The sequence below is a fragment of the Oryx dammah genome, unplaced genomic scaffold (genome assembly GCF_014754425.2).
Source record: "Oryx dammah isolate SB20612 unplaced genomic scaffold, SCBI_Odam_1.1 HiC_scaffold_24, whole genome shotgun sequence".
NCBI lineage: Eukaryota > Metazoa > Chordata > Mammalia > Artiodactyla > Bovidae > Oryx > Oryx dammah.
Window position 1 is genome coordinate 2,479,405 of NW_024070208.1, and position 24,480 is coordinate 2,503,884.

Sequence of the window (24,480 nt, forward strand, 5' to 3'; positions counted from 1 at the left end):
CAGACCCCACATCTTCCTCACAGAGTCCAGCCTTCCTTTGTGTGATTAGCCTGTTGTGGCTCCTGGGTCTTCCAGAGAGGTGGGTTGGAATAAGGTGGATGGGCCAATTTCTAGTGTCTGTCATAGTTTGATATTCATTTCTCTCCTCTAGTTAAGTTTTCTATGTGTGTTTTCTTTCTTCTCTTGTTCAGACCTGTGTTTTTGGTCACAGGCCTGATGGAATTGCCGTATATTTATGTAAGGAATGGAATCAAAGTGTGCGAATCCTTGAGTGTTTTTGGGTGGCTGTTTAACTTTTCCTCTGCGCTTGTTGTGTCCTCAGTGACAGCATGCTGCACCTTCCCTTCCTATGGTGTCTTCCTGATCCAGCCTTCTTGGACTTGTGGCTGGGAGAGTCAAGAGCACAAAGGATCTGTGGTTTTTTGCCACTCCTAGCCTACTGTGTTTGTCTGCCACCCTTGTAGGGGTGCTACTGTCCAAAGACACGGACTCCTAGGTCTAAAACAAAGGACTCTGTTTACCCACAGCCATAGCAGTAGCTCGAGTTTCAGCTTTGTTAGCCCCAGATTCCAAATGGAGGGGCACGTTAGAGCAAAGACACTCTGGGCAGCAGTTACTCTGACCGATACTGGCTGTGATGAGATTCGTTCAGTTTGTCTTCTTGAGTATTCAATGAAGCCTGCTGGTCCTCAGTGCTTCAAGCAGTAGGTTGAGGCTGCTCTGCACTACTGACCTCAGCCCTGCCTCTCAGATCACAGATCTTGCCAGCCAGACACATCCCGTAAACCACTACAGTCTATGTTAGGGCTCCAGGAAGCTTTCTTAGTTTCTTCTGTTGCCGTTTTACTGCACCTTAGGTTTGAATGATTGCACAAACTTTGTTCAGCAAGGTGGACATCAGGGCAACTCTTTCATCCGTGACAGCCCTGATGGTGAGTTGAAGGTGATGAGTGCCTTCTGGGGCTGGCACTGTGTCACTGACTACTCCTGGCAAAGCCAGGGACATGTTTCTCAGGGCCTGTTCCTTTAGTGTCTCATTGTAGGGGTCAGTCTGTTGGTGCACGTATGTCCTTTCTCTCCAGGAAACTTTCCAGTGGAACCAGAGTTGCCTCAGGGTAGAGAGATGACCACAGCTATCTAAGGCTGTATGTGTACAGGTCCTGATTCCTCAAACAGCTAAACACCTCTTATGTGTGCCTCTTCTGAGGTGCACGTCAGTGTTTTGGACAGAGAGGCAAGTTAATGCCTGGTTTCCCTGTTAGATGCATAGTTTTGAAGGTGCACTGGGTGCTCTTCGGTGGAACGTGTTGTCTGTAGTTCTCGGGATCCCCTAGTTGGGATCTCTGTCAGTTGGGAAGCTGCTGGGTGATAGTGCTTAGTGAGACCTCCCAGCTGGCTGGTCAGGAACATTGAGTCCAGTCTTTGTTTTAGAAGGGGCTGTGTGATGGCTTGGCCGAGACGGCAGGTGAGTCACAGGAGAGGAATTTTCAGCTTGGGGAGCACAGATCTTTCAGAATGGGCTTGGGTCTGCGTGCCCTTTGGCTCTGGAGGGTGGATGCAGTCTCTGCCTTCCAAGGTGGTTTGTTGTAAAGACAACCTGGTAAAGGTCTTGCAGAAGAAAGGCGGTCTCCACCTCTACTTGCAGTGCTTTCAGACCCCTGAGAGCCCCGTGCAGCGTTTCCTGGCGGTGGCGAGCAGAGCGCTGCCCCTCCGCCCGTCTCCTGCGTGGCTTCTTTTCCCTCAGTCTGATGCTCTTGGTGGTGTTTCTGTACACTCACTGTGCCTTGATGTCACGTGAATGGAACAAAGCCTTCACTCATTTTGGTTCGTATGACTGCACACTAACTGCTGTTTAAAGGGAAACGTGTTTTCTAAAGTTTCTCATCAGAGAGGAGGAGAACGAGCCCCATTGGAGAGCAGACGTGAGTGAGGGCCTGTCGGGCCACATGGCTCAGAGGGGCAAAGTTCTGGTTCTCTGTTCTTCGGTGTGCTGATGCCAACCTGTAGCAGCTTTAGTTTCTGAGTTTGATCAGAGTATATCTAAATATAAACATACTTTAAATATGGGCTTCCCTGGTAGCTCAGGTGGTGAAGAATCCGCCTGCAATGCAAGGGATCAGATTCGATCCCTGGGTCAGGAAGATCCCCTGGAGAAGGGAATGGCAGCTCACTCTACTCTGCTTGCCTGGAGAATTCCATGGACAGAGGAGCCTGGCGGGCTCAAAGAGTCAAATACAATTGAGCAACTAACACGTGCACGTGTGCCTACATACTTTAAATAAATTTAAGTCCTTAATTGCGTCCAGGTTTCTCAAAATTTGAGACTTAGTATTCTTAGATACTTACAGTTAGCTGGATCTTTGCTGTATTTCTTTGGACCACTCTTATTTTTTACTGTTTATTTATTCATTTGGCTCTTTTGGGTGTTGGTTGCGGCACGTGGATCTGTGCTCTGTTGTGGGATCCTTTGACACAGTGCAGGCACTCTCTAGTCTGGCACTTGGGCTCTGGAGTGTGCAGGCTCCGTACTCGTGGCACATGGCATCCTAGTTCCCTGGCCAGGATTTGAACCCATGTCCTCTGCATTGCAAGGCTGGTTCTTAACCATTAGGCCACCAGGGAAGTCTGGACCACATATTTTTTTACTAATAACCCAAATCTTATAATTTCTCTTCACCCATTATTGAAGCACATAGCCATTATTCTACTTCTTTCTCTGTTTTTAATTGTGGTAAAATATACATAACATTAAATAGATAATTTGAAAATAATACTCTTGATGCAACTTGCCTTGTGGAACCAAGACTGTTCATCTGGGTTCCTTGAGTAGCAAGGGGTTTGATGTGTGAGGGACTAGAGGAAATGCCTCCAAGGGGAATCTGGAGAGGGAGTTGAGAGAAGCTGGAGGGTGTCAAACTCAGTTGACCTGAGAGCAGGTGAAGGAGAGACGGCAGGAAGAAGGTTAGGGGGAAGTGTCTGAGGGCACTGTGCAGTTCCAGGAGGACTTAGCAAGGTGGTTGGGGGAATCCTCCAGCCAAAGTGCTGGGGATCCCAGGATCGGGCGCATTTCAGCATTCTTGCTGTGATCAGATGTTGGCTGGTGGAGCCCATGGGAAGTGCGGCTCCGTCATACCTGTTGTGATGGGTGTTACAGGGCTGCAACTGGAGCTATTGGTCATTTATACTCACTGCAGTCAAAGGTTAAAAGTGCATGTTCATGGCTGCTATAAAGACAGGTTTCTTAACTTAAAAAAAGGGGGGGGGGAACTTCTTCAGTCTCTATGGATTTCATTGAGTTCAGTTACAGAATAGGTCTTTGCAAATTTGATTGGATCAAATTTTTCCATTATATTAAAAAAAAAACGATTTTCCTTTTTTTAATGTAAAAAATTGAGGGGCTTCCCTGGTGGTCCAGTGTTGAAGATGCCATGCTTCCAGTGCAGGAGCGCAGGAGAGTCCGCAGTCAGGAGACTAAGACCCCACAGGCTGCACAGTACAGCCAGCCCCCCGGAAACATGCTTACCTGTTGGATAAATGGTTTCGGTTCACTAAAGTGTTAGAACTAAAGCAGGAAAAGTGACCTTCAGTTCGGCTATCACTGTGCTTTGAAATATGTTCAGTTCAGTTCAGTCGTATCTGACTCTTTGTGACGCCATGAATCGCAGCACGCCAGGCCTCCCTGTCCATCACCAACTCCCGGAGTTCACTGAAACTCATGTCCATCGAGTTGGTGATGCCATCCAGCCATCTCATCCTCTGTCGTCCCCTTCTCCTCCTGCCCTCAATCCCTCCCAGCATCAGGGTCTTTTCCAATGAGTCAACTCTTTGCATGAGGTGGCCAAAGTATTGGAGTTTCAGCTTTAGCATCAGTCCTTCCAGTGAACACACAGGAGTGATCTTTAGAATGGATTGGTTGGATCTCCTTGCAGTCCAAGGGACTCTCAAGAGTCTTCTCCAACACCACAGTTCAAAAGCATCAATTCTTCAGCGCTCAGCTTTCTTCATGGTCCAACTCTCGCATCCATACATGACCACTGGAAAAACCATAGCCTTGACTAGATGGACCTTTGTTGGCAAAGTAATGCCTCTGCTTTTCAATATGCTATCTAGGTTGGTCATAACTTTCCTTCCAAGGAGTAAGCGTCTTTTAATTTCATGGCTGCAGTCACCATCTGCAGGGATTTTGGAGCCAAAAAAATAGTCTGACACTGTTTCCACTGTTTCCCCATGTATTTCCATACATCAAGTGATGGGACTAGATGCCATGATCTTAGTTTTCTGAATGTTGAACTTTAAGCCAACTTTTTCATTCTCCTCTTTCACTTTCATCAAGAGGCTTTTTAGTTCCTCTTCACTTTCTGCCATAAGGGTGGTTCATCTGCATATCTGAGGTTATTGATATTTCTTCTGGCGCTGGGCAATAATTGAAAAATATGACATTGAAGAAAATGTTACAATGCCTGTTTGAATTTAGCCAAATTTATTAGCTTCTGTTTATTTCTCTTATGGTTAAGACTCTTAAGGCTGTTAGGCTCAAAATATACCTGAGTTTAATTTTGCCCACGACCAAACAAAGGTCTTCGTATAATGAATGGTCATATAACTTCCTATAACTTGATTGACTGTTTCTTTTGTTTCAAGTATCTCCTACCTCCTCAAAAAAGTAAATGTTAATTAAAGTTACTTTTAACATCAAGTAAGTCATTCTCACATTATTGAAGGCCCAAATGAAGACTACAGGGTATAATTGGATATTTTATTTTTTAAGACCACTGTTGAGGCCTTCCAAAAGGATGCAGAGATCAAATTATTTTAATTCCTCTCTGTTTTTGATTACTACTTTTATTGAGACTTGCAACAGTATGGTTACTGTATCTGTATGAATCAAAAGGTTAATATATTAAATGAACAAGTAAATAATATGCCATTAAGCCAATAAACATTTAAGAAGCAAGAGTAAAATAATATTCTAATGTAAACTCATATTGTCATTTGGAGTACACACCTCAGTATAGTAAACTAGTGGTTAACGTTGTTATCCTAGAGTACACTGCCAATTTTCTGAATCTATGTAATGCATTTTTTCACTTATGCTTTTAAGAGACCACCAGAAAGATAAAGGTAACTCATGACTCAAGGTAAATGCAAAGTTTCATAATTAACCAGTCATTTAATTATTCAGTTAAGATTGCTATGCATGGTTCTGCTAGATATTAGAGCAATAAAGATGAATGAAATACACTCCTTAGGCTCTTAAGAAACTTATACTGAGGAATTCAGAGCTTGCTAATATTTCATATGAATATTGCGATACTAGAATCTCAACAAAATGGAAGAACACAGAAAGAATTCATGGATATCTCAGGGGCAGTGTCAGAATAAATCTTTAAAAGTCCTGGTTCTATCTTGAATTCAACTGTTTATATTCATGTAAATTAGAGCCTCTTGATCCTGTAATTTATTTGCCTGCATTTGTATGAGATATTTGCAGTTACTGCAAGCTCTGACTTGTGGTCTTACTGTGTCTATCATTTATAGAAATTTTATTAGAAATATAAGTAAAGTATAGGACTTTACATTTGCTGACATAATTCACCCTTTTCTATGTTTGTCTTCATAATGTAGTAGTCAGGTTTAGTTTGTATTCTGGATTAACACTTGAGATTTAAAAATTCCTGGGTATTTCTTTTGTTGCACTGGAGGCAAGATATTTGTCTGTAAGCATCATTTACTCAGTTTAACTTGATAAATGTGGAATTTGATTGTGCAAAGAGAGACAGGTGATTTCTGCTGTGGAGCTAAGAAGATGAATAGCTGTATAACCTGTTTCTTCCAGGCCCAGATAGCAGCTATTCACAGATTTTGATAGAATTTTTACTTACGTACTTTACGGGTGCTGGTTTGCAGTCTACATTCAGCTTGTGAAGCTGATAGGTGTTCAGTGTAGTATAGCCATCATTTTAACATATGAAAACATCTCCTCATATTCAGGATGAACCTATTGCCCCATTGTGAGCTTTCTAAAGAATACTTTCTTTTGCTGTTTGTTGGATACCTTTTCAGTTCCTTTGGCATCATCTTGGAGAAAGCATCTGTGTTGTTGGCCTTGGCAAAACTCGGACAAGCCTGTGGTTGGTCTTAATCATCACAGCTCTTAGTGTGCCTGGAATTTTGTGCTCAAACTTGTTAGTTGAAACTGAAAGTTAAAGATACATAAAATGTTGATGTTTTTCTCCTTTTGTTTTGCACATAGTGATAAATAACATTACATTAAATTATGTGCTAGAGGAAATTTAGGTAATATGTATTTACATATGAGGAAACCATTTTCAAGGGTGGAAAACTACTTTGCTGATTAAGTGATGTTAATTCCTGTGTGTGTCTTTGTCTTACTCTTTAACTTCTTTCTACTTCTAATGATTTTCCTTTGATCATTTGCCTTGTTGTAAGATTGTCTTTGACAAGCTCTATCACTCTTATTGAATATCTTTGCGATTTTTGCTTACAGTTTATTTGTCCCCCTTTCTAGTTTATGTCATCGCTGACACTTTTCCCACTATTTGTGATTACAGTTGTGGCTACTTATTTTCCTCATCCTTGGCTGTGTGAGGTTTGCTGGTCTCAGTTTTTGTAGTGCATTTTCAGTTTGTTGCTGCTCTTGAGGAAATCCTCAGCTATCCTGAATTCTAGCTGGCAGGCCTGTGCGCATGTGTGCAGACATGTCTTTATAGCTAGAAGTTGTGTTAAAAGTAGCTTTTCTCATGTAAGGTTCCTTTTTGATAATTGGAGCAAGAGTAACAATTAAGTTTATAGCATTTACTTTCTAAATCATTAAAATGGAGTCCATGATCTAACACCTAAAGATGTCTTACTTAGAAGCCTCGTTTGAACCGAAGCTCAATAAGCAGTGTTTCTAAAATGTTATAAAGTGTTAATAAAGTGTTTTTAAACATGCGTTTGCAGTAAGGAGGAGAGTATTTTAGGGTCAGTTTAATTGTATGCTTTCATGTACTGGTTGTTGATGGAACGAGAGAGTTTTCCATGTGGAAGAGCAGTTCTGTCCTTCTGTAGAAACTGCTCTTTAAGTCACCAGTTTGCCAAATTCAGTGGTAATGATCTTATTTGACACAGTTGATTACTCTCTGTTGACACACTTTCCTCCCATACCTTTCAGGCTTCTCCTTGTTTGTTCTCTACCATATTATAGCTTTCTACTTTTCTTTAACTCATTTTCCCAACCTGCAAATCAAAACCTAAAGTTGAAGTTGATGAAACTGAAATGTTCCAGCCAGTTCTTGGACCTCTTCTCTCTCTCTTCTCTTCTCTTGATAATCATCTGAGATTTGGTTTTTACATGCAATTGCTATGGTAATCTCTTTCTTGAACTAGGGCCTCCTATATCCAAGTTCCTTTTCTACTTCTTTGGATAAGGATCAATAATAGATATTTTCAACTTAACATCTCTAAAACTGAACTCCTGATCTTTCTTCCCAAACCTGTTTCCTCTGTTTATCCTTATTTATTTTCCATCTTAATAAATGACTGTCAGCTTTTAAATTGCCCTGGTCAGAAATCGTGGAGTCAGTCTGGCCTCCTCCCTCTCTTTAGTAGTGATTTCTGTCTTTTTCTTCTCGTAGTTGTGTCCCCAGTACCAGCAAGTCCTTAGTAGATATCACTAACAGGCTTGGAAGTAATGAAATGCATAACCTAATTAACAGAGAGGGTCTGATGCCCAAAGATAGAGCCTTTATCTCACTTAGGATGCTCCCAGGAGGAGGGCAGAAACTCCTGTTTCTTACCCTCTTCAGTTATCAGTTCTGGGGGGAGGTAGCTTTTGTCTGCCTTTGAAACTGTTAGTATGGCATGCTTAATGCAGATTAATGGAGAGCATATATGCTGTGTTATTGGAACGTCAAGCAGAACATGATGATTAATTCCTTATGATGAATATCACAATTTCATTATTTCCTGGAGTTTCTGTTAATATCCTAGCATTCAGTAACTAAGTTTTTAAATGAATGTGTGATTCTTAATGTACATTTCATTTTTAAAAACAGAATTTTTTCTAGTCTCCTGTGAAATTTGTTTCTCTCCTTGCATTTCATGTGTCTGTTAATACTCCCACCTCCTATCTTGTTGAGAAACAAAGGTGGGAGAACTTGTAAATTCTTTTCTTTGGTCTCAACCACATGTTCACCCAGCCATCACATGTTTTAGAAAGGTGATTCAAGACCTCCTCATTGCTCACTGAGGTTACCACTATGATAGCTTTATTTCCTTGCCATGCTGTGTGGCATGTGGGATCTTAGTTCCATGACCAGGGATTGAACCTGTGGCCCTTGTATTGGAAGCTCTGTGTCTCAGCCATTGGACCACTAGGGGAATCCTAAGATCACTTCTTTACTTAATCTGTTACCTCTGTTATTTCCTCTCCTCGAAATCCTTTATGATTCTCCCTATTTCCAGCTGAACCAGCACTCTCTGATTTGGCCTAGGAGGCTGTGCTTCATCTGTCTGGCCTTGTCTTTAATGAGTCCTTCCCCTGCACGCCCACTTCCTACCTTTACAGACTGCTCAGAAAATCTGAATTCCTTGTGATTCAACAGAAGGGCCCAGGGCTTTGAATATGTTGACTCTTATATTTGAACACCTTGGTCTCTTCATCTGGCTGCCTGTCTTCCGATTAATCCTTGAGAGTCAGTTCTGTTCCTCGGCTATCCTTGTTTTTATTAGTCTCCATATGCTCATATGGATTCTCATAAATCTGTTAGAGTGAATTTTTGTTATTGTACCTGCTTATCTTCACTAGGGTAGACAACATGTGCCGTTTTACCTTTTGAGTTCCTGAGCCTTTTCTGCTGTCTATAGAAATTGATTTATATGCTGTATCAGTGTGAAATCATGTGGTAAAACAGGTCCAAATATCTCAATATATGTATTAAAAACTTAGAAGGAACTCTTTGGTCTTTACCTTGATTGTAGAGTTTTTCATCTGTAAGAAAATAAATCAATACATTTTACTGTATGTAGACATATATTTATAGGATATAAATTAATCAAAGAGTGGGTATGGGTCGTGATAATGGTAAATTACCATTAGAATTGGGAAGGGATCTTAAAGAATTAAATTCATTATTTCAGTTTGTCAATTTCCTATTTTTCCTTTTATGGGAAATTGCCTTTAAAATGCTTCCTGGAAGCAATTTGGATGATCCTTTCCCTTTTTTTCTCCTCAATTTTGTGCTAATATTGTTCTGTACATATTGACTTTCCATCTAGGTGGTATTTGCTGCTAATTTTTAGGTTGTTTATTTTTGCTGCTTTTTTTGAGTTGTCTATAATTTACATCTTTTCTGGAAACCTGGTGACTAATGCTAATTTAATTTATCTGTACGTAGAGAAACATGATTCGTATGCTGTCTGAGATCTTTTATAATGCTGCAAAAAAATTTGTGGGTACTGGGTAATGACTGGCAAGGAAGTGCAAAGAAAGCCTTTTAAACTTGACTTTTTGACATGAACTGTTTACAGCTGAGTGAACATGTACTGAAAGGTAGACTCTGTTTTAAGTTTTTCTTTTCTTTTTTTTTTCTAAATATTTTTCTTTTCCCTCTCTTTCAGGTTTTGACAGTAGAGGCATGCTGGCCAGATTTTAGTGTTTAGATATCAAATAGAACAATTACAATATATTTCAACCAGCTGGAACTCAGACCCCTGTTGGTGTTTTAATCCCAAAATGGCATTTTAAATTCATATAAACCTTGCCTTAAGGGATGGAGAAAGGACAATTTAGAGAACAGCATGAGGTTAAACATATTGATCAGTAGGCTAGTCTTTCTTGTTGGCTTTTGGTAGAATGCAGACTTAGAAAAATAACCATCAACAACAATGAAGAATTCTTTGCTTCCCTAGAAACAACCTCTTTTGTTTTCATTATATAGAGTTTTGGGGCTTCCCTGGTGGCTCAGAGGTTAAAGCGTCTGCTTCCAATGCGGGAGACCGGGGTTTGATCCCTGGGTCAGGATGATCCCCTGGAGAAGGAAATGGCAATCCACTCCAATATTCTTGCCTGGAGAATCCCATGGACGGAGAAGCCTAGTAGGTTACAGTCCACGGGGTTGCAAAGAGTCGGACACGACTGAGCGACTTCACCTCATCTTGATAATGAAAGATACAATTCAGCCAGTGATTTAAAAAAAAAAAAAACAAAAACGATATCCAAGTTGAAAGTTGGAGTTCCAGGGTAAAAGTTGAGAAAATATGAATTTTTAATTTTTAGCTCAGTTGGCCATGTTAATTCTTTATGTCTTCTTAATAAACATTACATACAATAGGTCTGAATTTTTGTCAAAGTGCAGAGACCAGTGCCTGGTCAGTTAAGTAAGTAAGTAAGTAAGTGTTAGTCCCTCAGTTGTGCCCGACTCTTTGCGACCCCATGGACTGCAGCCCACCAGGCTCCTCTGTCCATAAGATTTTCCAGGCAAGAACACTGGAGTGGGTTGCCATTTCCTTCTCCAGGGGATCTTCCCAACCCAGGGATCAAACCAGTAATTAGCCTTGCAATGTTCATAATACAGTTTTTGGTTATAGCAACCCCATTAACTAAATTTATGCCTTAGTTAATTCTTATTGACTTAAAGTCTTTGGGTGTCTCTTGATGAATAGGAAGTTATTTTATCCTAGATTAGGTAAGTGTTACCTAAGGATATTTATAGTTTTTCAACTAATGTGTGTTCAGTTTATGTCTTGTGTGCATGGAATGATATTTTTGGACAAGAACTTAACTTTTGGTTGGAGTGAATTAAAAACTCCTCTGAAAATATATTTCTTGTATAATTTGTAATTGACTAAAGTATTTTACATTCAAATTATCGTTTTAATAGACTCACCTGTGAAGGAAGATATTTGATAATACTTGGAACACAGCCTTGAAGTCTCAGTGCTTATCACTCCTTTTTAAATGGCTGATCCAAGTCTGAGTCTTGCTGTGCACTTTATTATAGGTAGCATGTATGCAACTCATCAACGCCCTTGTTACATCTCCTGATGACTTGGACTTCAGGCTTCACATCAGAAATGAATTTATGCGTTGTGGATTGAAAGAGATATTGCCAGTAAGTGCCCTGCAGTCTCCTTATTAATATTTAAATTAGAGAAGTACTTGAGTAGGGGGAAATTTAGATAAATTACTTCCAAGAATAATTTATCTATGGGAAAAAGGCTTGAGTATAAAATCTATTTTTAAAATACAGATGATAAGTTTTGAATATTAGTTAACACTTTAAGTCTTTGAATGCTATAAATCAAGTTGAGTGGTTCATTTATTGTTTATATTTTTCATTAATTTTTTGCATTATTAAAACCAAACAGTTCCTCATAATTTCTATTTAATATCTGTAGAATTTAAAACATATTAAGAATGATGGCTTGGATATCCAACTTAAAGTCTTTGATGAGCATAAGGAAGAAGATTTGATGGAGTTCTCCCATCGCCTCGAAGATATTAGAGCTGAATTTGAATATCCTTTTGTGTGATGTCCAATCAAATATGTATTAATTACTAATATTACTGCTAAATCTTAAACAGTCAGCCCCTAACCCTAAAATATTAAACTTCTGAAGCCATTTCTAGGTAAACGCTATAAAATCAAAACTTTATTGAATCAGAGGGATGTTTGTATAAACCTTTTTATTACTTTGTATGTGTTTTTATGAAAACATGCTTATATAAATGAATGTGGCACCTTAAATCTGGATACTACAGGCCTCTTAATGTGTGCCTGTGCAGTCTGTTCTTTCTGCTTGGAGGCCCCCTGCCCAGTGCTTTCCTGCCTTAGGAGGAGGCCCCTTAGCCTGCTGGTTATTTCTGCCCTGTACCTTGCGTGTATTTTCTAATTGGGCCTTTGCTGGCTCTGTGCATCTGCAGATGTCTGTGTTTGTCCAGAAATGAGCCACATCTCTGTCTTCCACGGGGGAGTGCCACGGTAGGTAATGCCTGGCACCAGCTCTCTTGGTCACAGCTGCCCCAGAACCCAGTGCAGCCTTCGTGACCAGCTCTCCGCCACTTTCTGCCAGAGCGTCTTGGCTCAAGAGAGTAAGGTTGGTTGGAGTCGACTGTGGAGGAGAAGCCAGAAAGTATCAGGTGAAACTGTCCTTTGTACAGTTTCCCTCTACTCTCATACCTAACTGCATGTATTTTATGCTTAGTCTGTACGGTCCCTGTTTTAGAGGAAGACAGTAATCTTTTGAGGCCTTACAGAGCAGATGCTGTGTCACATGACTGCAGTTACTTGGTGTAGAGGATAAACAAATCCACATATTCCTTAATCAATTTACTGAAGCGAATGATCTTTACAACATGGTGTGGAACACAGTTAAGGAAACCAGAGCAGAGGGATATTTCATTTCAATTCTGCAGCATCTTTTGCTGATTCGAAATGATTATTTTATAAGGTAAGAGGAAACTATATTCTAATATTTTCTTTCACTAATAAAATTATATTGTGAAATTCACCACCTGTTTGATTTGAGCATGCACATATTTTTAAGACTTCTTTCTTTAATAGTATTAATTCATAGTATACAGTGTTTCCTATGGGCATATATTTAGATAGATGATGGTATAAAATGATACTACTATTACTGTTTAAGCTCTAGCACATTCTTGGTTACAACTTTTCATCTGAATAAAAATAAGAACTAGCAACAAATTTACTTATTACTAATTTATTGCATGATGTATAATATTTTCTGGTTAGTCCTTAGGCAGTAGGAATGGTGTTGATAAGTTTCTTTTCATAAGTTATAAAAAAGATACTAAAACATCAATTTTATTAGTGTTTAAGTAGCTAGAAAGTTCCTTAATAGTACAGTGATGTTTAATGTTGCTAATGTATTGGAAAGCTAGACCAATAACTTTTGAAGTCATTTGATTATACCTTAGACATCTTGAGCTCAACAGATTTTTAAAGAAATTAACTGTTATCCATATCTGCCTGTAGTTACATGGGTTTCCCAGGTGGTTCAGTGGTAAAGAATCCACCTGTCAACGCAGGAGACTCAAGAGATGTAGGTTTGATCCATGGTTTGATCCTGGCATAGGAAATGGCAACCCACTCCAGTATCTTGCTTGGAAAACTCCATGGTCAGAGGAGCTTAGCAGGCTCCATACCTGTCCATGGGGTCACAAAGAGTCAGACACGACTGAGTGAGTGCGCACCACCATCTGTGGTTATACGGGGATAGCAGCACTGAGGCTGCTCTATTGTGAAGGAGATTGCAATGGCAACTCGAGTGAGACTCCTAGCCAGATACGGTGTGTGCTCAATAAACACTCTCTGTGCCCTCCTTCCTTTTTTATTACTGTCTTATGAACGAAGCTAAGATCTTTTGAGTATGAACCATTTTGGCCACCTTTAACTTTGCTGAAATTTTTTTCTCAAATACTGTGGATAGTATGTCTTTTCTTACTCTGACTTCAAGTAGGAGTTGTTAGTTTCATTCGGGCTGTATCCTCTGGGTGATGTCAGAGGGAGTAATTTAGGTTTTTGATGTACCTAACAAGTGAACAGAAATCTAAACATGGTAAAACTTTAGGTTGAAATGAGTATGACCACCTGCCCTACCTCATTCCTTTGTAGAACTGGCAAATCCAAAGATCTTCTAAAATATGAGTCAGGAACCTGTTTGAGGCTTCATTTGCTTGTTTCTCATATTTTATTAAAATAAGACAGTTTATTGAACCACTTTATAAATGCTAGATAAAAAATACTAATACTTGATTAAATAAGAGTTTTGAGAATCATGCTGCTGCTAAGTCGCTTCAGTCGTGTCCGACTCTGTGCGACCCCATAGATGGCAGCCTACCAGGCTCCCCTGTCCCTGGGATTCTGCAGGCAAGAATACTGGAGTGGGTTGCCATTTCCTTCTCCAATGCATGCTAAGTTGCTTCAGTTGTGTCCAACTCTGTGCGACCCCATGGACAGCAGCCCACCAGGCTCCTCTGTCCATGGAATTCTCTAGGCAAGAGTACTGGAGTGGGTTGCCATTTCTTAGGTGCCCTAATTGTAACATTGTACTCTGCTGAGAATTTAAAAGTAAACTTGAAACTTTTACTCCTTCTAAAGTAACCCCATCCTTTTCTTGATCTCTGTATTTTCCAAGAATTTAAAACTGTTCATTGCTTTTGAAGGTCTGAATGTGTCTATAGTGTAGAAATGGTGGCTTAGTGGTAAAGAATCTGCCAGCAATGCAGGAGCCTCACAAATCGTGGGTTTGATCCCTCGGTTGGGAAGATCCCTTGGAGGAGGGTTCGGCAACCCACCTCAATATTCTTGGCTGGAGAATTCCATGGATGGGAGCCTGGCAGGCTACACTTCACAGGGTCGCAAAGAGCTGGACAACCCCTGAGGCGACTTAGTGCACACGCACAGTGCTGCAAAGGAGGTTATTTCTTACTTAGGATCCTAGTCCCTTATATCTGTGCTCCAGGGCACATGTGGTTTTTAAACCTCAGAACAGATTAAAAAGCACAACTCTTGTTGGGCATGCTCAGGCAAGCCTATCACTTTAGTAGACTCAACTGTCTAGAGAAATATTACATTATAGTGTTACTGAAAATACAAGTCTGCGTGCCTGACTCATAGTGAGACCAAACAACACTAAGACATTGGTGTTTGAAACAGAGAAATGTTTACTGCAGAGCCAGGCAAGAAAATGGGTAGCTCATGCTTTAAAAATCTCAAATTCCCCCAAAGCTTTCAACAAAGCCCTTTTACAGGAAAGGTGGAGAGGGGTGTGGTTAGTTGGTACAGACTTCCTGGTGTGAAATCCTTGTTCTTGAAGTCAGGTCACAGTCAGGTGACGATGTTCCTGTAAATCTCTACCAAACAGATGTTCTTCTCTGTCCTGACAGCAAAGCACCAAGTCCCAGGGCACAGCTCTCACCCTCCAAAGCCCAGGTCCTGGCCAAGAGGAGGCCACCTCGGCTGGCGGCTCCCTCAGGGCCAGGTTCCCAGCCTCTGTCCAGCCGTCATCACTGAGGAGCCCGGCGCCCAGGACCCAACTGGCCCAAAAGCGGGCAGGAGGCAGGGCCCACAGGCCGCAGCCCAGGCAGACGGCCACCGCTCTCTGCTCACGGAGACCGAGGTTGCATAGTGGTTCCCAGCTCATGGGTGGCCATGGGGAAGGCTCCGGCCGCAGCCTCTGTGACACACCTCTGGCCTCCTCCCTGTGTGCCCAGCTCACCCGCTGGTCCCAGGCCAGGGAATGGGCCGGAGGGCCCCTGGCGGAGGCCAGGGTCTGCTCTTCCCTGACTCCCCCTCATGGCCGTGCCCCACTCTTGGTTGACCACCCCACCCCCCACCCACCGTGGCTTCCTGACAGGTGGTCGCCTGTGGGCGGGGCCTGCTGTAGCACCGACCAAGGACTGAGTGGTATCTGTTGCCAGGTAATGGGCAGAGTAGTGTTGCCCAGCAATGGCTCCATGCTAAGGGCTGCCCTCCCTGTGCTCTGTCATAGTAGCATTATCAAAGTGATATTAGTGAGCCATAGAAGTTCCCCTCTGCTCAGTTTTTCAGTATCACCTTTGAGGTTTGATAATCATCTGTGTTCCCTTCTTCCTTACCTCTTTCAGCCCAAGGCCCTTGGTATTTATTTCAGATGTGGTTGCTATGAAGGCAGAGTTCTTCCTGTGATTGTTTAGTAAAGATCCCATTGGTTCTTTCCCATGGACCAAAATTCTCACTTATTTATTACTGTTTGCTGTTGTTTATTCTTCTTTTAAAAATTATTTTATAATTAAAGGATAATTGCTTTATAGAATTTTGTTGTTTTCCGTTAAACCTCAACAAGAGTCAGCCATAGGTGTACATATACCCCCTCCCTTTTGAATCTCCCTCCCCATCCCACCCCCTAGGTTGTTTATTCTTATAGTGGGAATATATTTATTACAGGATGGAGTCAGCATTATGGTCATTTACATAATACTTTTGCTATATATTCTTTAAAATCTTTTTTGTTATTTACCTTTTCGTTCACATACAGTAAATTTTACTTTGTGTTGTGCAGTCCTATGTACCTTGTTCTTTCGGGTTTACCTCTTCAATAGTTTTGGTTTTGCTATCTCAGATGGACCTGGATTTTACCTTTCAGAAGTCTTCAGTTTTCTGGACATTTTCACTTGAACATTTATAATTAATATTGATAATTAATAAAATTTTTAAAGCTTTAAGTTATTTTTCATTGTAGACCGCAAAATATTCTCACTTAAAAGAATTCAATCTATGAATTTAAATTTTTGCTCACTTTTGCTTTGGGGACAAAAAGAAATTTTACAGAAATGGAACTCAGTTGGAAAATATACAGCAAAGGCCCCATGAAAAATCAAATGCAGCAAGATAATTGGAAGGTGAATAGAAGATCAAATTCAATTCTGTAGCAAATTATTGATGGCTTATTGTGTGCAAAATAGTGTGTGAGTTGAATGTGCATGGAGATAATTTCTGATTTTGGTAAAAAAACTGCAGAGAAAGTGAAGGTGACTTCAAAATATTCTCCAACAAAAATGACATTTTGTTAGTGAAGTAATGACATTTATATTTATTCCTTAATTAGGTTGTTTACATATTCCTCTGACATATTCACTACCTTACTGATATCGCACATCGAGATTATTTTCTAGATTTACGTTTATGGAATCCATAAGTATATTGTTCTTTACTTGTGTTGCCTTGCTGAAAGAGTTTCTGCATTAGTTTTCATCTGCATTATAAATGAGCTCATAATTTAGAATGGTGAAACTGAGAAAGCATTTAATGAAATTATGGTTTTAAAAAAATGACACAAAATAACTTGTGTTAAGAAATGTTTTATTAAAACAACAAGATAACATTAAATAAGAGTAAAAAGGGGACAGAATGTGTCATCTCAATTTTTAAATGTAATAGAAATATGTGCAATTTATATATTAATACCTCAAGTGTAAATGTGGTTATTATAGCTAAGATATTAGCTAGGAGATTATTTCTTTGAAAGAAGTTGAGAAAATTGAGGAAAGCAATGATTATGCTTTCTTGCCTAGATCTGTAGCTAAGAATACTCTCTTGAATACTGTTAAACACTATGACAGTTAATGAACATTTTCTTATTTGCTAATGTTGAACTGTAGTTTATTTTATTCAGTGTGCTGCTGCTAAGTTGCTTCAGTCATGTCTGACTCTGTGCGACCCCATAGATGGCAGCCCACCAGGCTCCTCCGTCCCTGGGATTCTCCAGGCAAGAATACTGGAGTGGGTTGCCATTTCCTTCTCCAATGCATGAAAGTGAAAGTGAAGTCGCTTAGTCATGTCTGACTCCTAGGGATCCCATGGACTGCAGCCTACCAGGCTCCTCCGTCCATGGGATCTTCCAGGCAAGAGTACTGGAGTGGGTTGCCATTGCCTTCTCCTTATTCAGTGTAATGAATGGTTTATTGGGTGTAAGTAAGTAGGTCCAGAGTAGCAGGTCATAGCTTATAGGGATGGAAGGCTGATAGTGAGAAGGAGGTGGAGAGGAAAAACTGTGCAAAATGTCACTGAGAAGAAGTAAGTCTTCCTGGGCGGTTGGGATGGAGGCCTGTGTCCCCTGCCCCTGCCCATAACTGTAGTTTGGTTTTGTTTGTAGAATCTTCTGGATACTTTTTTGCATTTGTTGGCTTGAGTTGTTTCAAAGGATGTTCTTTGTTACTCATATAGGTGGACTGAACTTACTGTATTGTAGTTATAAATGAAGCCTGCTTGAGGATTTTAATTAAATTTATACTTTGGAGAAAAATTGTTAAACTGAATTTTTTTTAGCTTTCTTTTAAGTAAAAAATATTCTTTTGATAACTGTTTATAATTCACAGTATTCCCAAAATTGTAAAAACAGTGAACTGTATGGTTTTAAGAACCTTCCAGATAATTTTTTATAAAATCTGTCTTCTGATTTGTAAAATAAAATGAGTTAATGGTAATCCTTTTAGTACAGTATAGTGATAGGCTGATGATCTCTGCAGAGGACTCTGTTTAAGCATGTATCAGTATCACTTCATTTGAATATTCTCTTTTTCACTGCCTACTAATTAAGTCAAGGTTCTGACTTTCATAAGAAAATGATCTCTAATGCACACTGTATTTATAACTAAAAGATTATGAAAACATTAATGTGTTAAAATAATTAGAAGGAAAGTGACATTTGTATTTACTCTCACTTACATGTTAAGTCTATCATATCAACTGTTAAAACTGTGCAGTAGTATATTATTGAACTGGAAATCAAGCTACTGAATGAAATAGCTTTGTTTTGATGTAAAGTTACACTGATAAATTGAGTGTACCTTTATTCTTTTCCTTGGTTCTAGGCAACGGTACTTCAAATTAATTGATGAGTGTGTATCTCAGATTGTACTGCATAGAGATGGGATGGATCCAGACTTCACATATCGAAAAAGACTAGATTTAGATTTAAGTCAGTTTGTTGGTGAGTGTGTCTCTGTTATTTAAATGGAAATATTTTCTGTCCCTGACCCATGGCTTAGTGCTAGAGTGTTGTTTCTTGCAACGTGGACTCTGGAGGGTCCTGGATATCCTTTCAGAAGGTCCTACTAGTCAAATCTATTTTCACAATAGTACTGAAACATTATTTGCCTTTTTCACTGTCTTGATATTTGCAGAACAATATTGAGAAAACTGCTGGCACGTTGTTGTGAAGCAAGGCAGTGGCACCAAACTCCAGTAGCCCTGGGGTTCTTTGGTAAAACAAAAGAAATGAAATGAAACTGCTATTATTTACTCAAGAATGTCCTTGATAAAGAAGTAAAAAATAATAATTTTATTAGACATTTACCTTTGTGTATACTGTGTGAATGTATACTGTGTGAATATATTCTGTGTGAAACATTCAAAATTCAATATATTGTATATGTGAGTCACTTGTGCTGCAAACCAGAGTCCACAGGGAAGTACTTGTGTAATTGTCTGAGTTGCCAGCTGAGATGCCTGCCTTTTTTTTTATCCTTGAAAAAAATGATTGTTATACAAATTGTGGCTACTTAGATGTGAGTGTTTGGCACACACTTTCCTAAAAATGAAATGAAGATGATAGACTGTTACCAGTGATAAAATCCAAGCATTTACATAAAAATTTGAGTTTGGAAAACTTGTATTTGCTACTGTCATCTTGACAGCTTTGCAGTGCTAAATTTTTTTCTGATGAGATTAGTGGTGATATTACCCTATATGATTATTTTGACATTGTATGATGAGATGTATCACCATTTGAAGGATCTGTATGACTCTGTAAACCACTCTTTTCCAGATGATCAGGGCTTGATGTGTCTAAATGATTTAAAAGTAACAGAGTGCAAAACAGTCTTTGAAATGATATGTGATTCCACATGGTAACTAATGTTTAAGAAGTTACCATATGTCAAATCTTGATTTAATATTTAAAGAGTATTATTTGCATGAAGTTGTTTTTTTTTTCTCATAAAATATTTGAGTTCAGGAAGAAGTGTGAGATGTATAGAATGAGAAAGTAGTAGATAATACTAATGACACTGATAAAGCAAATACTTGTTTCTCTCCCTAAGAGAGAAGAAATTAGAAGTTCCTGGGGGTAGGAGGGACATAGAAATAAAGGAAAATATTCTCTAAATAGGTAGCAAACTAAAATATGGAATGATTTTGAATAGTGTCTGAAGAGAAAGTTTTTTCTGCCTGGACATTAGGAATATTTTTCTTGAGTAGGTGAGAGGTTTTGACATTGAATTCTTGAGAAGGAAATAAAATCTTTGAATACTTCTTGGCTATATAAGTGAAATTAGTTACATAGTTAAATAAATTTATTGTTTATTGATTATAAGTGTTTCAAATAAACTTACAGACACAATACCGAAGACTTAAATATAGAAGAGAGTGTCACTGTGTTAACATGCTTAGATGGGAGACAGCTGTTGGAAAGTAATAGGGCACAGATAACATATTAAGGTGGGATTCAAGACATGCTGTCTGTGCAACAGGAATCAGAAGATTAAGTATTAATTTAGTGCTACAGAGCCAGCCAAATGAACAAAAAATTATAGAGAATTGGGATTATACAGGAAAGTGTTTTTTTAGGAAGTTATCCATAATGCCCTACATAGTTAAATCAAGAAATAATTGTGTACACGCTGTATTTAGAGTTAAGAAGCTAATCACCAAAGTAATCTAATATAGGAAGAGCTGAGTGGTCCCACTTAGGTAGCAGGACTAGTTTTGGATGTAGTGATTTGGTTGATTCTTGCTTCTCGTAAGTTGTTTTGTAGTATGTTTTATTAAACAATGTTCATTATTACTTTCATTAAAAAAGAAGGGATATAGTACATCATGAGGCATCCATATGAATTACTTCTGTGAAGTATTCTGTCAGGTGGATTCCTATCAGAGCTTTTTAATCTATTATTAGTGGATATTTAAGTTATTTGCAGTTTTTTGCTAACAGTATTTTAATGAATATTAAAAGCAAAGTCCTAGAAATAGAATTACTGGGTGAAAGAAAGTATTTAAGTTTTTGTACATATTGCATAGTTTCTTATTAGCAAAGTTCCTTAATTATACTTCCAACTGCTTTTAGGAGAGTTGGGTTCCCCATGCTATCTCCAGTACTTGGCATTAGGGATTATTTAATCTTTGCTTATTTCTAATTAAATATTTTAATATTTTTCATATTATTAGGAAAATTCAATTATCTATTCTTATGACATCAATTTTTAGATTTTTATTCCTAATTTTATGCTTATTGCTATTGTACATTTTCCCCATTTGTATTGGCTATCATCTTCTCGTTTTCCTTCAAAATATGAGCTGAGGATAGCAACCTTTGGTATTATATGTACAGTTGAACTCTCTTCCTTTTGCTTAACAAAAGGTTAAAATTATAGTTGGGTTTATCTTTCCTCTTATATTTTATGACCTTGGTATCATGCTTAGAAAGTGATTCTCCATTCCAAAATTATATATTTCTCCATTTTGTTTATTACTGACATTATTTCTAATTTTTCTCTGTGATTTTTTTTCTTTGTAAACTTTTAAAGTAACAGTGAATTTAAGAAAAATGTTGTCATTGCAATTTTAGATATTTGCATAGATGAAGCAAAACTAGAAGGGTTTGAAGAGAAAGCATCAGAACTTAACAAGAAAGTAAGTAGTTTGACTAACTTTGCAAGACTACAGGGGGGCTCCTGCAGCTATATTTCTGCCTCAGGGACTCTGTGTTCTTCCAGTTTCCTTATTTCCTTTGGGTGTTTGCACAAATGCCATCCTCTGAGGATTTCCTATTTAAACATTTAAACTCCTTACTCCCAACTCTGACCCTCCCTATGCTTCTGTCCTTGTTTTTCTGCTGGTTTTATCACCATTTGACATGCTACATCATTTGTGTATCTGTGTGAGTATATGCAAATGTCTTGTCTGTTTCTCCCTCTGTAATAAAGTTTATGAAGGATTTTTGTTAGCTTTATTCACTATCGTGGCACCTAAAACAATTCCTGGACTGAAAACTAAACATATTTTTTGAATGAGTGAATAAATGAATGATTGACAGTATATAGAATCAGAATTTTAAGGTTGGAGTATTTCTCAAGGCCTCAGATAATTTAGGCCCATAAGATTGAAATTATATCTAAAAATTTTAAGGGAAAGTTTAACTTGGTTTTGGTTTCGATTAAAGTTGCTTCATAAGACTGAGCAGAACCATTTAAAGTTGTCTTCTTCGTAGGTCATCAGTATTGGATGTCAGCAGTTGCATGTGTTTCTGTCCCAGGAGTGTTGTTGACCGTCCAGCCATCCCCCACTTTTCTTTAAGTTAGTGTATTATGCTTTTGTCTCTACTTAGTGGGTACTTATTACACTTGTTCTCTGATCTTAAAATTTTATTTTAAAATTTTATTATCTTTTGTTGTTGGATTCTTCACATTTTAAGTAGTTTACTCTGATTTGAATTCTTGGGGCTCGTTCCTTTCATTGGAGGAATCATGGTAGTAACTGCTATCACTACCTCAATGAACATTTCACTCAAGAAACATTTAGACTGAGTTAGGCACAATGCCAGTGAGTCTACGTTTTTGATGTGTCAAGCCCTAAATGCACCTTAACAGAACTGTACATTTTTAAAAGACTTTTTAGAAGCTCTTAGGGCTTCTCTAATAGCTCAGTTGGTAAAGAATCCCCCTGCAGTGCAGGAGAGGCCAGTTCAGTTCCTCGGTCAGGAAGATCCACTGAAGAAGGGATAAGCTACCCACTCCAGTATTCTTGGGCTTCCCTTGTGGCTCAGCTGGTAAAGAAGCTGCCTACATTGTGTGAGACCTGAGTTCCATCCCTGGGTTGGGAAGATCTCCTGGAGAAGCAAAAGGCTACCCACTCCAGTATTCTGGCCTAGAGAATTCCATGGACTGTATAGTCCACGGGATTGCAAAGAGTTGTACATGACTAATTGACTTTAACTTTCACATGGAGAACTTTGTAAGTGCCCTGTCGAAGAAGTCCTTTGTTTCGCCAAATACTTAGAGAATATTATCTCCCAGGCCTTTGGCTGCAGGCTCAGATTACAGCTGAGGCTATTAACATGGCCATTTTTGCAAAGTGACTTAGTTAATGGAAGAAACAAAGTAATAGATACTTTAAATTATGTGTCATAAGTGTTCTAGTTGATAGATGTTTGCATTGTATGGTGACCTCTCACCCACTGGCTCTGTATTCCAAGCTCAGTAAATAATACTTCCACTCACTTTAGGAAAGGAGTAGCACGCTTCCAAGTTACTTAGTTTGAATGAATCTCAGATAGTTTAAATTGGCTTTTATAATTTTTTTTGGGGGGGGTATACAGTGTTTGAATATGATAACTTTCTTAAAACACTGTTTTAAAATTGTAAGCTTTCAATGTAAATAGAAGAAAGACCTTGTTCAAGGTTAGTTGTCTCCTTTTAGTCAGCAGTTATGTGTCTTAGGTATATTCAGAAAATATTGTTCACTCCATAAAAGATTTCTATTGCCATACCATTTTGTATGTGTCAGCAAGAATTTTTTCTGATAGCTTTATAAGGACACATGTAAATACTTTGCTTTAGGCAGGAAGCTATCATGATTGCTAGACACATTCTTTATTTTAATGCATAAGTTTGAAAAATGAAGACTAGAAATGTCAGAAAGTACATAGAGAATATTGAGTTATCAACCTTCCTGTATAGATTCACTTACTGGAGGGAATGAAATTAAGTAGAGCCTCAACCTTAACTGTGTTTCTTGACATTTTTGCATGTAATTTTGTAAGCGTAAGATTGCTCTGCTGACTCCTTTTGGAGAGGAAGCCTATCATTTCAGTTTTTGTAAAGTGCGTCTTTAATGGAGATTCATTTTATCCTCAAGGCTACTGTGATTTGACTATGGATATTATAAAAATGCTAAAGCAAAGTTTATATTTCGTTTGATCCTTTTATAGGGGAGGATGTAGAAATTTATCTCTCTTGTAAGTAATACAGATACTCTCAGTATGGTAAAATTAATTTAGTAAGCTTTCTTTGAGTGTATTAACTATGATACTGGTTGTTTTGATAGTTTTATTTTTGTTCCTAGAAATAATTCTTTTTCCTTCTGTATCTTATTCTAAGACCTAAGACAGGACAGTGTACATATTGATGTTATGAGAAAGGTTTCTTCATTCTTAGTCTCATAAGAATTTAGTTTCCTATTTCTTGCTAAGCAGCAGTAAACATCGACTGAGCAGTCATAAAGAGGAGAATAGAGAAAATGACCTCAGAGAGATTTTTGAGACTGGGAGATTGAGGACCTTTATGATATTGACATGGTTATTCAACATAAAAAGGAAAGTTTGACAGGAATTGGCTGATGATTTCACTCAACAAATGAGTTTAATTTCTAAATATAAAGCTTTTGGAAAGGTGATGAATAAAGCAGAAAAACCCTCATTATTAGTGAGCTTCCAGGTTGGTGAGCATTACTGAGGTGTATGATAGTACATTTTGATAGTTTTATAATACAAGATGATAATTGTTTTAGGAAAACCCTGTGTGGTGTGTAAGCCTGTGGGAAGGATCTCGGGTGGCCAGGGACCACTTGCCCTGGGAAGTGATGGCTAATGTGAGCCCTGATGGGTAGTGGGAGGCAGCAAGGCGACTGTCTGAGGAGGAGGCACAAGTATGTTTATTTTGAATTTCTTATATCAAGCTTAGCATCTTCAAAACCAAATTCTTCATTCTTGTCTCTAAAAATGTCATTCCCTCAAATTATAATCCTTTTTTTGCCAGCTTGCAAAGCAACAGAACAACATAGTTATCTTAGTTATAGTCCCTTCGCTCATTTCCTCTGTTCAGTCAGATGCTGATTTTTGATTCTGTTTATATATATGTATCCCCCCCCCCCGGGGGGGGGGGGGGGCGGGGGGGCGGGGCGGGGGGGGGGGGGGGGG

At 38.8% G+C, this 24,480-nt stretch overlaps 1 protein-coding gene across 1 annotated transcript in view; it reads left to right on the plus strand.

Annotated features, from left to right (window-relative positions):
- The window catches only part of DIAPH3 (diaphanous related formin 3), a 566,408-nt gene that overhangs the window by 185,932 nt on the left and 355,996 nt on the right, over nt 1-24,480 (plus strand). The window contains exons 10-14 of the mRNA XM_040267149.1: nt 11,004-11,114; nt 11,401-11,519; nt 12,337-12,453; nt 18,380-18,498; nt 21,133-21,197. Coding sequence (XP_040123083.1) covers nt 11,004-11,114; nt 11,401-11,519; nt 12,337-12,453; nt 18,380-18,498; nt 21,133-21,197 — 531 coding nt within the window. The remainder of the gene's footprint in view (nt 1-11,003; nt 11,115-11,400; nt 11,520-12,336; nt 12,454-18,379; nt 18,499-21,132; nt 21,198-24,480) is intronic.